This window comes from Bos grunniens, chromosome 14, assembly GCF_055505025.1.
Source record: "Bos grunniens cultivar Pamir isolate PY7600 chromosome 14, Bosgru_T2T1.0, whole genome shotgun sequence".
Classification (NCBI taxonomy): domain Eukaryota; kingdom Metazoa; phylum Chordata; class Mammalia; order Artiodactyla; family Bovidae; genus Bos; species Bos grunniens.
In genome coordinates, this window is record NC_141178.1 from 17,769,916 (window position 1) to 17,785,355 (window position 15,440).

The 15,440-nt window shown below is 38.8% G+C and overlaps 1 protein-coding gene across 30 annotated transcripts in view; it reads left to right on the plus strand.

The window, feature by feature from the left end:
- VPS13B (vacuolar protein sorting 13 homolog B) overlaps window positions 1–15,440 on the plus strand; it is an 805,974-nt gene that overhangs the window by 698,616 nt on the left and 91,918 nt on the right. For all 30 annotated transcript variants that reach the window (XM_086336078.1, XM_086336091.1, XM_086336075.1 and 27 more), the window contains 3 exons: window positions 7,334–7,515; window positions 8,697–9,046; window positions 14,888–15,049. In XM_086336078.1, the coding sequence (XP_086192204.1) occupies window positions 7,334–7,515; window positions 8,697–9,046; window positions 14,888–15,049 (694 nt within the window). The remainder of the gene's footprint in view (window positions 1–7,333; window positions 7,516–8,696; window positions 9,047–14,887; window positions 15,050–15,440) is intronic.

The window sequence follows — 15,440 nt, forward strand, 5'->3', positions numbered from 1 at the left end:
AGCATACTAAAAAGCAGAGACATTACTTTGCTGACAGAGGTCCCTACAGTCATAGCTTTGGTTTTCCCAGTAGTCATGTAGGGATGTGAGACTTGGACCATAAAGAAGACTGAGCGCCAAAGAATTGATGCTTTCAAACTGTGGTACTGGAGGAGACTCTTGAGAGTCCCTTGGACAGCAAGGAGATCAAAGCAGTCAATCCTAAAGGAAATCAACCTTGAATATTTATTGGAAGGACTGATGCTGAAGTTGAAGCTCCAATACTTTGGCCACCTGATACAAAGAGCCAACTTACTGGAAAAGACCCTGATGCTGAGGAAAGATAGAAGGCAGGAGGAGAAGGGGATGACAGAGGAGATGATCGGATGGCATCACCGACTCAATGGATATGAGTTTGAGCAAGCTCTGGGAGACGGTGAATGACAGGGAAGCCCGGCATGCTGCAGTCCATGGGGTCGCAAAGAGTCAGACACAACTGAGTGAGTGAACAACAACAAAATTCTGTTCACCTGTACCAAGTCTTTGGTGTTTTTCTCCATATTACATGGTCACTTTCTCACAATGTTAAAACATGTGAGAGTAGATTGCTAACAAGAACTGTTTGTCTCCACCCCAAAAATGCAGATTCATAGAGGAAGGCATCCTGGAAAGAGAAGTGGCTTAAAGAGTCTATCTTCATGCAATGAACATCAAAACTCTGTTGAGTTTTTAGAGTACAAATAATAATAGTATTTTTCTCCCACTCCCTGAAGATCCTATAAAAGATGTCACTGTCCGCTCATACTCAATGTACTTTGAGACAGTGGTCCATAACTTTGTGTGTGTGTGTGTGAGAGAGAGAGAGATGCTCTTCATTTCCTCAGCCTTCTTTCTTACATGTAAAGGTAGTCCAGGAGTCAGAGAAAGAACGTTGTGATGGCAAAGTCCCTGGATCATTTCCTTTCTTCTTGCTGTTGGACTTTCCACCAGAAGATCACTGGGACCACTAGATAACCATTCCCCTCCATTTGGCTGCTTAGAGTTGTACTTTTAGATGTATCTAAATTTGCTGGGTGGAGAAGGAAATGGCAGCCCACTCCGGTATTCTTGCCTGGAGAATCCTATGGACAGAGGAGCCTGGCAGGCTACAGCCCATAGGGGTGCAAAGAGTCAGTCACAACTGAGTGTCTGTGCATAAATTTCCTGGGTACCATTTTTTTAACCTTTTGACTTTCATAAACCATTCAGACAATAATCTTGGTCGGAAGTGCTTTGCCACTTATTTCTGCTCCCACAATGATGTAATCCAGGATATCCAGAAAGTTCTTTCCTAGGACTAAATGTGAGATTTTGTCTTCTGCCCCTTGGGTAAGGAATGCTTGTATTCTTCCCCAATTATCTTTTTGAATCCTTTTACTGTTTCCCTTTAGTTGGTAATGAAACTCAATGTAACAACTCCTTACCCCTCCGCCAGGGAGTTGGACTTTGCCAGGCAGTCCTTCTTCCCATCTTTTTAAAACTACATATGTAGTTTTAATCCATTAGTGGGTCATGGAATCAACATAGCAGGTTGCAGGTGAAATTTTTTAACCATTTCTTAAAAATTGAAGTATAGTTAATTCATAGTGTTGTATCAGTTTCAGATATATAGCAAAATGCTTGAGATATATTCTTTTTCAGATTCTTTTCCATCATAGTTGGTAACAAGCTATTGATTAGTTCTCTGTGCTGTACAGTAGGTCCTTGTTTATCTATTTTATATATAGTAGTTTGTATCAGCTAATCCCAAACTCCTAATTTATCCCTTTCTCATGACATTCCCCCCACTATCTCCTTTGGTGACCCTAAGTTTGTTTTCTATATCTGTGAGTCTGTTTCTGTTTTGTAAGTTAAATTCATTTGTATCACTTTTTTAGATTCCACATATAAGCAATATCATACAGTATTTTTCTGACTTCTTTCACTTAATATGATAATCTCTAGCTCCATCCATGTTGTATAGAATCTCAGTTTGGGAAGATGAAAAAATTCTGAAGATGGATGCTGTTGATAATTGCACAGCAATGTGAACATACTTAATGCCACTGAACTGTAAACTGTTAAATGGTTAAAACAGTGAAATTCACTTTATGTACATTTTACCACAACTTAAAAAAATCAGAAAGTATCATATTTGGAGTAATCCCCCCTCCCATTTTATGTGTGCACTAGGTTACAGCAGAAGTGTATTTCTTATTTTGGGTCTGAATTAAGACATTTTCCCCCAGGAAGACAGTTCTAAGGAGTAGAGAGAACACGGTGTGGCAGGCACACACGTTGTCCCGTCCTCTCTCATCCACTCAGCGCTCTTCCAGAATGGACAGGGCAGTGTTTTGCAGTAGGCAAGAGAGAGTTTAGGTGAACCAGTGTCGAGAATAGTGCTGCGCTGGGATGAATGACAGCATGATATTACGAGTTCTCTCGAGAAGGGGTAGGCTACCCACTCCAGTATTCTTGGGCTTCCCTCATGGCTCAGCTGTAGAGAATCCGCCTGCAATGTGGGAGACCTGGGTTCGATCCCTGGGTTGGTAAGATCTCCTGGAGAAGGGAACAGCTACCCACTCTAGTATATAGTCCATGGGGTCATAAAGAGTTGGACAGGACTGAGTGACTTTCACTTTCACTTGGGAACTGAGGGTAATCACTAACAATTAACATTAAACTAAGTAGACAGTATGGTACCCTATTTGCCAATCAGGAAAAGGGGGATAGGTTTTTTTTCCTATTATGGATTGATAGACCATATGCCAAGCAATTTGTATGTAGTACTTCCTTTAATACTCAAAAAGCAAGTCCAGTTACTATACTCACTTTACAGATAAGAAAACTGAGATTTAGCAAGATGAAATGATTTGCCCACGATTACAATATAAGTGGTGGGGCTTCCCTGGTGACTCAGATGGTAAAGAATCTGCCTGCAACGTGGGAGACCCAGGTTCAATCCCTGGTTGGGAAGATCCCCTGGAGAAAGGAATGACAACCCACTCCAGTATTCTTGCCTGGAGAATTACATGGACAGAAGAGCCTGGTGAACTACAGCCCATGGGGTCACAAAGACTCCTGCACAACTGAGCAGCCAACACTTTCACTTTCACAATTTAAGTGGTAGCAGTTCAAGCATTTTCATCTAGGTTTTCTTACATCAGTCTCTGCTTAATCTCTGTGCTGTATGATAAAACTCTTATTACCACAGAGGGATCCAGAGAAAAGCTCAAGGCTTTTCCAGTCAAGTCAGATCATTGTTGGATACCTGCAGAGCTATTGTTGATGGATACCTGGAGTGACATCCAGGAGTGAATTTTTAAGGATTATGCTTGGGTCCCTGCAGTGCCTATGGATCAATCAAGATTCAGACTTACTAAAACACTCCTTGTTTAAAGGAATTGATTCCTGTCCATGGATCACCTGCTGCTGCTAACTCGCTTCAGTCGTATCCGACTCTGTGCGACCCCATAGACGGCAGCCCACCAGGCTCCCCCGTCTCTGGGATTCTCCAGGCAAGAACACTGGAGTGGGTTGCCATTTCCTTCTCCAATGCATGAAAGTGAAAAGGGAAAGTGAAGTCGCTCAGTCGTTTCCGACTCCTAGCGACCCCATGGACTGCAGCCTACCAGGCCCCTCCGTCCATGGGATTTTCCAGGCAAGAGTACTGGAGTGGGGTGCCATTGCCTTCTCCTAGGACAGCCTATAAGTTTCTTTGGCTAAAATGAAGGTATGGATATGTAAAACTCCTACCATACTTTCTACTTTTTAGAATATTTCTTCTGTTTTAAAAATTAGAATTTCCGTTAGGAACTAATTGATTATTTGAACTATTAAATCTTGAGTTCTGTGTATTACTATTTGAGAGGTTTTGCTCCTTGGAGCCATTTTTGCTTTTCTATTTCTAATTATTACACATCTCATAAGTTATGTTTTACCTTTTGATATCTGGATCAGATCAAACTCCATCATAATTAAGGAAATGAAGCTGCTATAAATGTCCCTAGCACCGTCACTGTTCTCATCTTTGACTGTTTAGCTTTATTATACATAGATATTTTTAATCCTTAAGTAAGAGGTAACCATACAGATGCTACTTTTATAGTGTATGTGTGTTCATGAGTGCTAAGTCGCTTCAGTCATGTCTGATTCTGTGTGACCCTATGAACTGCAGCCCACCAGGCTCCTTTGTCCATGGGGATTCTCCAGGCAAGAATACTGGAGTGGGTTGCCATTTCCTTCTCCAAGGGATCTTCCTGACCCTGGATTTCCAGGGGATCTGCCTGACCCTGACCCAGGATCAAACCTGCATCTCTTATGTCTCTTGCATTGTCAGGCATGTTCTTTACCACTAGCGCCACCTGGGAAGCCATTTATAGTGTATTCAGTTCAGTTCAGTTGCTCAGTCGTGTCCAACTCTTTGCGACCCCATGAATCACAGCACACCAGGCCTCCCTGTCCATCACCAACTCCCGGAGTTCATTCAAACTCATGTCCATTGAGTCGGTGATGCCATCCAGCCATCACATCCTCTGTCATCCCCTTCTCCTCCTGCCCCAATCCCCCCCAGCATCAGAGTCTTTTCCAATGAGTCAACTCTTCACATGAGGTGACCAAAGTACTGGAGTTTCAGCTTCAGCATCATTCCTTCCAAAGAACACCCAGGACTGATCTGCTTTAGGATGGACTGGTTGGATCTCCTTGCAGTCCAAGGGACTCTCAAGAGTCTTCTCCAACACCACAGTTCAAAAGCATCAATTCTTCTGCGCTCAGCTTTCTTCACAGTCCAACTCTCACATCCGTACATGACCACAGGAAAAACCATAGCCTTGACTAGACGGACTTTTGTTGGCAAAGTAATGTCTCTGCTTTTTAATATGCTATCCAGGTTGGTCATAACTTTCCTTCCAAGGAGTAAGCATCTTTTAATTTCATGGCTGCAGTCACCATCTGCAGTGATTTGGGAGCCCCCAAAAATAAAGTCTGACACTGTTTCCACTGTTCCCCATCTATTTCCCATGAGGTGATGGGACCAGATGCCATGATCTTAGTTTTCTGATTAGTGATGATCAAATTAAGGTGAACATCAAAAAACTTCAAATTTATTGATTCAAAATATAAAGCATATTCATATTACATGTGCCATATTTTATGTTTAAGACATTTTAATTTTATTATAACTCAAGTTTTTAAATATAGATTAGTAACATTTTAGAAGGATTTCAAGATTGAAAGAGTACTGACTGCTTGAATATATATGTTAGGAGTTGCTATAAGACCTAAAAATTTTGTTTTAACCATTGATTTGTACATTTAATTTGGGAAAAGTAAAAAGTCAATCAACTTGTTATAAATAAAGATTGTGATACCTTAGCAACTTTTTCAACTTATTACAGTATTTGCTACTCTCAGGAGAGAGAAAAGTAAATTTTGGAAAATATCAAGAGTGTCAAAAATGGCAGTTGGCAAAAAGAATTCTTCAGATAAACACCTCAAATTGTGTGCTTACAGTTTTAGAACTGATCTCAAAGTACTCTCACCTGGATTTTTAATAATATTTTGACTAACACTATACCCTATTTTTAACAACTTCTTAAGGGAGAGAGTTCACACGGGTAAAACACATGTATTAATACAACTAATACAGTTTGGCCTTTTTGAATAAATATAAATTTTAATTTTACCTTGCCAGTGAGATCTTTTTTACCTGTAATTTTTTTTTAAAAAGTGAAGTGGTTGATTTACAGTGTTATGTTAGTTTCTGGTATATAGGAAAGTGAGTCAGTTACATATGTATAATGTGTATTATATATATATTTTCATATTCTTTTCTGTTATAGGTTATTACAAGATATTAAATATAGTTACCTGTGCTATATACAGTGGGGCCTTGTTGTTTATTTTAAATGAGATCTTTATAACTCCACAAATAAATTCCTAGAAAGCTGTTTGGATTAATATGCCTGTTTATAGAAGTGTTAAGAGTATACCTAGCTGCGTTTTCGTGCATAACATTTCATCAGAAACATACTGGCCCAGAGTTGTGTTTTCTCTGTATACAATGGGTTTTTGCATACAGAGTCATAACATTGCAGTAAATACCACCACACTGTAAACTCCTTGAAGTTAAACACTCACTAAGCCTAGCTTTCTTTTCACCAGCCTTTTCACCACTTCTTTCAAAACCCAGCTGAAGATTCACACTCTTGAGAACCCCCCATGATCTCCCCCACGCCATCCTGAGTTCCTCTTAGGTCTCTGCTCTGGCCACCCTTCCAACTTTCCTACTCCTCGGTGGTTGTTCCATTTTATACTGTTTGTAAATGTCTACATATTTCATACCACCAGATAGACTGTGACTTCATTGAAAACCTAGGATTTATTTCTTTAGTTTTTCCTGTCATAGCTCTCCCAAGGACACTATAAGCCAGTGCTGCTTCTCTAAGCTCGTCATGGATGTGGGAGCCAGGCTCCACCACAGCTATAAGCAAATTTCAGATTTGGCAAGAAGAGGGTAGAAGACAGTGAAGGGGACTGGAGCTGCATCTATTCAATGAGCCACAATTACCAGAATGCACCCTGGCATCTCCCAGTCCCCAGCTCCATGTTTCTACGAGCAAACTGAGGCGAGGTAACGAGGCTGCATATTTCCCACGCACACCAGCAGCCACTCTGAAAAAATTTGTTCCCTCCTACAGATGCCTTCACTATTTATTTTAATCGAATTTTTCTGGTATAAAATGTGTTAGGGGAATGGACAAATAAAGAGAGGACCCAATACATATATTGATTATATGTGTACTCAATATACATGCAGTGTAATTGTCCATGAGACCTTGGTTCTTCTGAACATGGTCATAACTTTTATGGCACTTAGTACAGTATTCAGTGGGTATTCAATAAATAGTATTGACTAACTTATATGGGAATATGGATATGGACAATCTGGAGAAGTAAAACAAAAGATTTATGATGCTGAAAACATTTGGTCTTTTGAACAGCAGAGTCATACTCTGAGTTGTGTTGGTCTTTAATATGAGAACAAGTTGTCCGTAAGTCATATGAAATGTGGATGGAAGAAAATTGGGTTGGCGGTCAATATGGTCTGGGGTTTCAGTAATCCTATGAAACTTTTCTGCTAATAGCTCATAGAGAATAATCAACAAGAACTTAATTTTTTAAAGAAACTCATTATGTGAACAAATATGGAAGATTTGATAATATACTGACTATAAGATTATGGGAGCTAGCTTTTCAAAACCCTTATATAAAGATGTTTCATTTATATGATGTTGGAAATTTTAGGTTACTGAACTTTTATTATTTCCCACAGCTCTGCAAGTGAATCTGGTTCTCAAAGCACTTGTGACCAACTTGTAACTCCAACAGCCCTGGCTGCCTGTACCAGAGTTGACTCCTGTTTTACCCCATGGTTTGTCCCATCTCTTTGCATTTCCTTCCAGTTTGCTCACCTGGAGTTCCATCTTTGTCATCACCTTGATCAGCTTGGCACAGGTACTCTTTATTTTAGCATCAGAATAACATCCACTTAATACTTACTGTTTTGTCCATACACAAAACTCCTTCCCAAATGACCACCACTCACATGGGGAAAGAGGACATTTTTAGAAGCAGCATTTATTTCCTTCAACAATGAGCACCAGCAAAGTTACTCTGAAGTTTTTTTATTTCATATAATAATTGTCCCCCTTATGTTTGAACCATCTCATTTACTTATTATATAGGTTACCAGTTATAGTGAATTGCTATGATTTAGTGCACTTCCTAATGAGAATTTTCAAGGAAGTTACAAAAATTGCAGGTTTTTACTATTACTCCAATTATGAATTTTTTGAAAGAAGTACATCTGTTTTTGTTTTATATTCTGAGCCATTACATTAATGGCAAATAGTTTCCAAAAGTACTTGATATTACTTTATCTTGATAAGTACGAATACCTTCCACCAAAAATGGACAAATTCTCCAATATTTTAAAGGACTAGCATTTTTACAAGTTTATAAGGTAGAAGAGTAAGTTTTTCCACATATCAAAAGTGACCTTTTACAAATTTGCTCATGTTCATGAATAATTATTCCTAAAAGTCTATACGAAATCTTTTTTCCTTAATACATTTTGATTCTGGTATTAGGTTTTCAACCTACATGTAATGGAAAAAGGAAAAAAACATCAGATTAAAACTAAACACAGCTGCTGTTAAGCATCTTGCCTTTTCAGCAAAAATGGAGTTTAACCTGTATTTTCTAATTCTGGGTCATGTTTTTGGTTTTCAGATTTGGTGGGTAGATACAAAGCACTTTTGTGAAACACGCCTTAAATATTTACCTCCTCTTCATTTTATTTTTATCTGCAAGTGTAACCTTTGGAAAAAGACCTGCTGTTTGAACAAAGCTTTTTTTTTTTTATCAGTTTTGTTTGTTACTTTATTTTTGTTGGTTTGTTTTTGCTTTTTTTTTAATTTATTTTTTTGTTTTGTCTTTTTGAACAAAAATGTTGTTTACAAATGCCAAATGGTAATTCAAATGTTATATTATCTTCAAGAGAATGTTTGAATTTATTAACCAGCAACTATTGCATTCAATAACCAAGAAGTGAGTAATTTAAATGTCATCTCTATATTTCCATAAAGTGTTGGCTCATCTCAGCTGCTGTATTTCTTGTTTGTTTTTCTCAACAGCTCCACCAAAATACCTACAGCCATTTATTTCTGATAAAAATGTGCCATCTGAACTAGAATACATGGTTATTTCCTTCAAAGAACCACACATGTATCTTCGACAGTGGAACAATAGTTCTGTCTGTCAGGAGATCCAGTTCTCAGCTCAAGCAGACTGTAAACTTCTAGAGTGTAGAAATGTGACAATGCAAAGCTTGGTGAAACCCTTCAGCATCTTTGGACAGACTGCAATTTCCAGCAATGCAGTAGAAAAGCTGATTGATTGCTCCATCATCATTGACTCAATATTTGTAAACTTTGGGCAACATGTAGTTCATTCTCTCAACACTGCAGTACAAGCTTGGCAACAGGTATGCACATTCTAGAACAGTTTACAGTTTGTCCGTGTGTGATCTTTTACTAGACAGTCTGTGTTATCACTTCTAATAATAAATTAAGCACAAACAAAAATGTGAGAGAATGAAGAATCTGACGGGCATCATTATATTTGGGGCCTCTTCTGTTTGGGCAAAGCGATGCATGTTATTTTTAAAACCTTTGGAGAATATGGGTTCTCTACACATGCATCAGAGATCATGCCCACATTTTTGTGACTAATGTACCACATCTGTGTGGAAAGTAACATATTCCCAGAAATTTTTTCCAAGTATTATGGCTTTAGTTTGCCAAAGCTTCAACTTGGTATGTATCAAATTGTCTAAGCAGCCATTGCAGAAATGAAGAACCTGTGTGAGTCTTTCTGATAAAAGCATTTCATCTTTCAAAGCAAAAAGGCAATGAGAGGAAATATGTGAGAATGATATAATCTTAGCTTTTCTCCCATTATTATTCTGCCATTTTGATTCACTAAAAAAAGCACTCAGTATTAGATTTTTTAACCAGCTAAAGACTATTGATGAGTAATGTTTTACTTTTATCTTTTGTCAGAAATTAGCTGTATTAGAAAAGAGATAGAATATAAGTCTGTTTTGAATGACATTTAAAATGGGGAACCTGCCTGTGTTTACTATCATAAATATAATTTCACAAAATATTTGGATCATAGTATGCTCAGTGATTTAGTGATTGGATAACAAATCGTTTCTGCTTCCCTTACTGATTTTCAGTATAATATTGCATTTTCATAAAGCCCGTGTTGTTATTTAAGCTGAGACATTTCCCCACATTTTGTACGTTACATGCATTTGTGCAGACTAACTCCCCAAGAGAAATGGTCCTTCACTCCACCCTGACCTCATGTGGGGATGGACAGTGGGACTGGGGGGAGGCTGAGTTCTCTAACTTAAGAATTTTTATGGGAATGAACTCTTTTCTTTATATGCATGAAGACCTATACAAGACTAAGGAATTAATTACCTAACATGGCACTACAATAGCAAAGGGAAAGAAGATAACACATCTGTTTCATATTTTAAAATTCTTTTTTAAGGGCATTCCATGGTTTTCTTGTTGCAGAGGACATGCGTAAAATAAGAGCTAGTGTGATCTAAATCTTTGCAGCTGGTTCGAATAGCGATGTGAAAAAAACCTCTGTGGCTCCAATTTCTGTTTTGTGTCATATTTTGAACAATGCATTTAATAAAAAACAAACCTAGAGAATACAAGAGAGTCATTGATAGAGCATTTAAACCCAGGATATTTTTGTCTTGGTATCAGGACCATTATAAAAGGACTCATGTGTAGCAACTACTGCAAAATGGCCCTCAGAAACATCAGTTTCCTCCCAGGATAAAAATATTCTCTTAGACACAGCTATACATATAAATAAAACACGGTGCATAAATATTTAAATGTCTTAAACCACATCAGAGTGTGAATGACTGACTGGCTAACACAGTGCCTTGAAGGAATATTCTGAGTTTTTTTAAAAAATGGAATTGTATATTTGATTAAGTAGAGCCATATGTCACGTAGCATATTGCTGACAGGTACATTCTATGAATAGTTGGTTCTGATTTATACAGGGATTTGGCAATGTTAACATGAGCCACAAGAGGATATACTTCTGTAATTGTTGCTGTAATTTTCTTGTTTCCTCCCATGTCAAGGGTACTTGCCACCAAGTTTTAATGTGGTAGGCATCTAACCCTGTGTATTCTAAAGTAAATACGAAAATGCACTACTTTGAAATTATAGGACATTTGACATTGAAATGGTCTTATAGAGGGGTTATTAAGTTCATTGTTTCTAAGATGTTCTGAATGTGATGTATCCCCTTTAGAAGGGAAACTTAGCTTCCCAAGCTTGGATTTTATTGTGTATATAATGCTCATATACAGTGTAATTATTGCCAATGAGAAATGTGAATTTAATAAGCAGGATATGTTATTTGAGTTCTCCACATACTTTATCAGATTTGTATCGGAGACAAGTCATTTGTATCCAGTGTGGATGAAGCAGACAGTTGAAGCATGAAACAATTTGACCTTTCACCTTTAGGTCACAAGTTCAAGATTAACAGAAGCCTTCATCAGTGTCTGATTTCTCTGGCTGTAGATTTTTTTTTCTCTTTTGTGAATGATTAATGTTTTGTGAAACCAGATTAAGGACCCAAAATGCCACTTGCAGTTTGCTTTATATTTCTATGTCACATTCCCACATTTGGACCAAATAGCATTATAAAGGAGATTTTTATTTAAAAGTTAAGATTATGCTCATGTGTCTTAGCTTAGACCATAAGGATATCCCTCTTTAAATGCCTAACACTCCCTCACAAATCTTAGATGTAAATAAGCCATCTTTTAATTACAAAACCGTTCTGAGGTTTTGCTTTTATATGATGTCATATACAATATGTACCAATTTTTTATAATACACTAGAATCTAAGCATTCCAAGAAATGCTTAAACTTATTACAGTTATAATGAACCCCACAAATGAAGGAGCAGTAGAGAAACAGTTCCCTCAGGACTTTCAGTATTCTTTAGAAAAATGTAAACAACCCCCTTGTATTCTTTCATTTACATTTTTCCCCAAAACCTTCATCATTTATTAAAGGTCAGTTTTTAGAGATGAGGAAAGTAATATGACTATTTTTTTTCCTACTCAGTCCCCATCTGGTAACTTAACCTTTGTCTAACCAGCAAATTGATCCCAATTCATTAAGAAAATTGAATTTCAGTCTCAGGTTGACTATCTTAAGTGGGACATTGGAATCATATCCCTTTCTTCATGTTTGTACTCTTGGACCTAAAGGAGAAAAATGTTTACAAGGAGAGCGGTTTATGTTGATTATATAATGCTAAATGGAAAAATCTCATCAAACTAATTATACACTGTGACTCCAGTTTAATTAAAGGTTTACAAACCTTTAAATATATAAGATATATAAGATAGGATTGGTCTGTTTTGCATATAACCGTTTCCTTAGCATCCTCTTAGCAACCCTTTTCTGGGGAATGGGAATCCAGTTGGTCTTTTGATTCTTGAGTTTCATCAGTAAAGCTGTATATTTTCACTATTTAAAAAAAGATACATAAAATAGGATTGGATAGGATAGATCAGAATGAGAACAAGCAGGATACCAGAAGTGAAAAATTGCTGGAAAAAAATTCTCCAGAATGTTAACAGCAGTTATCTCTGAGTCTAAAATTAGAGATTTTTTATAAAATCAGTGCTTCCTGTATTTTCTTTCTACTGGAACCTGTATTACATTTATAATTTTAAATTTGCTCACTTATTTGTTTCATAAGTGTTTGTTGAGTACTTACATGTCACGCATGATACTGAGAACAGGAGATGAAGTTGTAAATAACACCGAACTGGATCCTGCCCTCATGCAGCATAGAGTCTAATGATGGAGACAACAGTGACCTAAAATCATGCAAGTAATTACTCAGTCCTGGTGGCTCAGATGGTAAAGAATCTGCCTGCAATGCTGGAGACTTGCATTCAATACCTGGATCAGGAAGATTCCCTGGAGGAGGGCATGGCAACCGACTCCAGTATTCTTGCCTGGAGAATCCCAAGGACTGAGGAGACTGGCAGGCTACAGTCCACAGGGTCAAAAAGAGTCAGACAGAACTGAACAACTAAGCATAGCACAGGGATCAGTACGGTTAAGGCAAAACATACAGTGTTGTGCAAGTATAAAATAGGTGGACCTGGGACTTCCTTGGTGGTCCAGTGGCTAAGGCTCCATGCTCCCAATGCAGGGGGCCCAGGGTTCGATCCCTGGTCAGGGAAATAGATCCCACATGCTGCAACTAAGACCCTGCCCAGTCAAATAAATAAAAATAAATATTATTAAAAAAAAAATAGGTGGACCTAAGGTGATCAGGGAGGATCTCAGGAGGCTGCTTACTCTGAGAGCATGACCTGAAGACAGGAACCTGAAAACTGAGTCGGAACAAATTAATTGAGCAAGGAGGAAAAGAGCTCCAAGCAAAAGAATGGCACTGAAGCAGGAAGGAGTTTGACGTGTTGGATGAATTGAGAGAAGGCCTGTGGTGTTGGAGGAGCTGAAAGGGGCTGGTGGAGCTGGGGTCTAGAGGAGAGTGGTTCAAGATGCGTTGGGGGCCGGACCAGGCAGAATGCCTGAAACCCGCCGGCAGTCCAGTTTTGAAATCACAGCTCATGATTAAAAGCCACAGCAAAAAGGAGTATGGGTAGACAGCAGGTAATTATTGGTTATAACTGCTTCAGTCTCACTTACCCAGAGACTCTTTATGATTAGTGTGGTTGTCAGGCAAGGTTCCACTCCATGAGAACAGAGAGGGTTGATGAGAATAGACAGATACAGATGATAGAGTGAGCGCTTAGAAGTCCCTCAAGGATGTCTCTAGAAGAATGAGATATTTCAAGGCCTCTTCACTCACTGCAGCCGTGGAGCTCTGCCTGCACACTTGGAGGGCCTTCTGGTTGATGAGGAGGGGCTTGTACCTCCCAGGATAACTGTTCTCATAAGGTTCTAGATCAGGTCTTGGTCCAGGCTGGATTCCAGTACATTCATCCATAGACTCCTAGGCTTCAGGCCACATAGTCACTTAAATCTCCATGCTCATGATGATATAGCCCTTTTTACTCTCCCTCCTCTTAGTAAAATGGCAAATGATGGAGTGTGGCTTTGTTACATTACTTAGAGCCACATCCAGGAAATAGAGGCCAATTGGAGAAATCAGCTCAGGGATCAAACCCAGGTCTCCTGCATTGCAGGAGGATTCTTTACATGTGAGCCACAGGGAAGCCCTATCAGTGACATGTTACCTCCCATTATCTGAAAAATCATTGGCTAATAAAGATTTTTTTCTTGCATTCTCAAGTTAGCCATTTATTTAGCTATTCTGTTTACCAAAGGTATGTTGATTGTTTTTAAGCCATAACCTAGTCAGCGTGATAAAAAGAGTAAACACAGAAATGCTCTATGACTCAGCCAGTGCTTTGATGTAACAGCAACCAGTGGAGAAGGAGGTATCCACACATTAGGAGCATATTACTAATTTGCTGAGCCTCAGTAGATTAATGAAAGACATTTGCTGATTGATTATTAGCTGAAATAGACATCAGCAACTGGTTTTCAACTAACATTTTCTCTTGAAAACTGCAGCTTGGCTTACACAGACTCTGAAGTTGATCTGTTGTGTGTGTTCAGCCTGTTAACAATAGAGGGAAAGTTATGGTTTTATTTACATCTCTGCCTGAGCAGATTTACACGGACACACACACAGACAGACACACACACACACACAGACAGACACACAGACACACGCCACCCTCCCCCTTAAGGGAACTGGGGAAGTATTACCTAAATGATCCTTGCTTTCTGTAGGGTACAAACTGTGGCTTTGGTAATTGGTCTTGATTGTCAAGTTTAGAAGGCCGGGAACATGGTAATTCTAGCCTCTGGTACTATGCTCAAAAACGTGCACTACCCAGTACAGCATTCTTTGTAGCATGTTAATTCATTTTAAAACATTAAACGTTTGAGGGATCTCATTGTTCTTTTTCCTCTTCTGTGTATATGATTTATTTTGCAGGAATATAAATCAAAACATATTCTTGGAACATTTAAGGTCTCTTTAAGGTATTTTTTGGTGCTTATCCTGGAAGTACAGAATACTTTGTATACCAGAGCTAATGACAACAGATCTTTTAGTATTTCTGTGTTGTAACAATCGCCACTGGGCAGACAGCTGCCAAACATCTTGCAATTAATCTGATGCATGTTGGCTTTCGTCTTCTTTTTCTTTCAGAACAAATGCCCTGAGGTAGAGGAGTTGGTCTTCAGCCATTTTGTGATCTGTAATGACACACAGGAGACACTGCGGTTTGGCCAGGTGGATACTGATGAAAATATCCTGCTGGCCAGTCTCTGCAGTCACCAGTACAGCTGGCGCTCTCACAAATCCCCACAGGTACTTGAGAAACAGCCTTACAAACACAGCAATTGTTAAGGTTGGGGATGCCTTTCTTCTACATTTGTATGCCTGTGTCCAGTTATTTCCCTTTTTAAGTCTCCCCAGCGGCCACATAGTATATATAGTTCCATCTGACAGAAGCCCAGAAATGTTTAGAGCTGGGAGCACCGCGTACCCCTGCTCCTCTTGAAGTGGACATTCTCGTGTTCACGTGGGCACTGCGGAGGGTAGTGTGGTGACAGTGATGTTGAACTCCAGAGCCACGGTGTGGAGACTTGGCTCCTGGCTCTGGATTACCTCTCTTTGCTTTCGTGCTTCAGTTTTCTTATATGTAAATTGGGGCTAATAATAGTACCTGATTCATAGGATTGTGAGGTCTGAGTAAGTT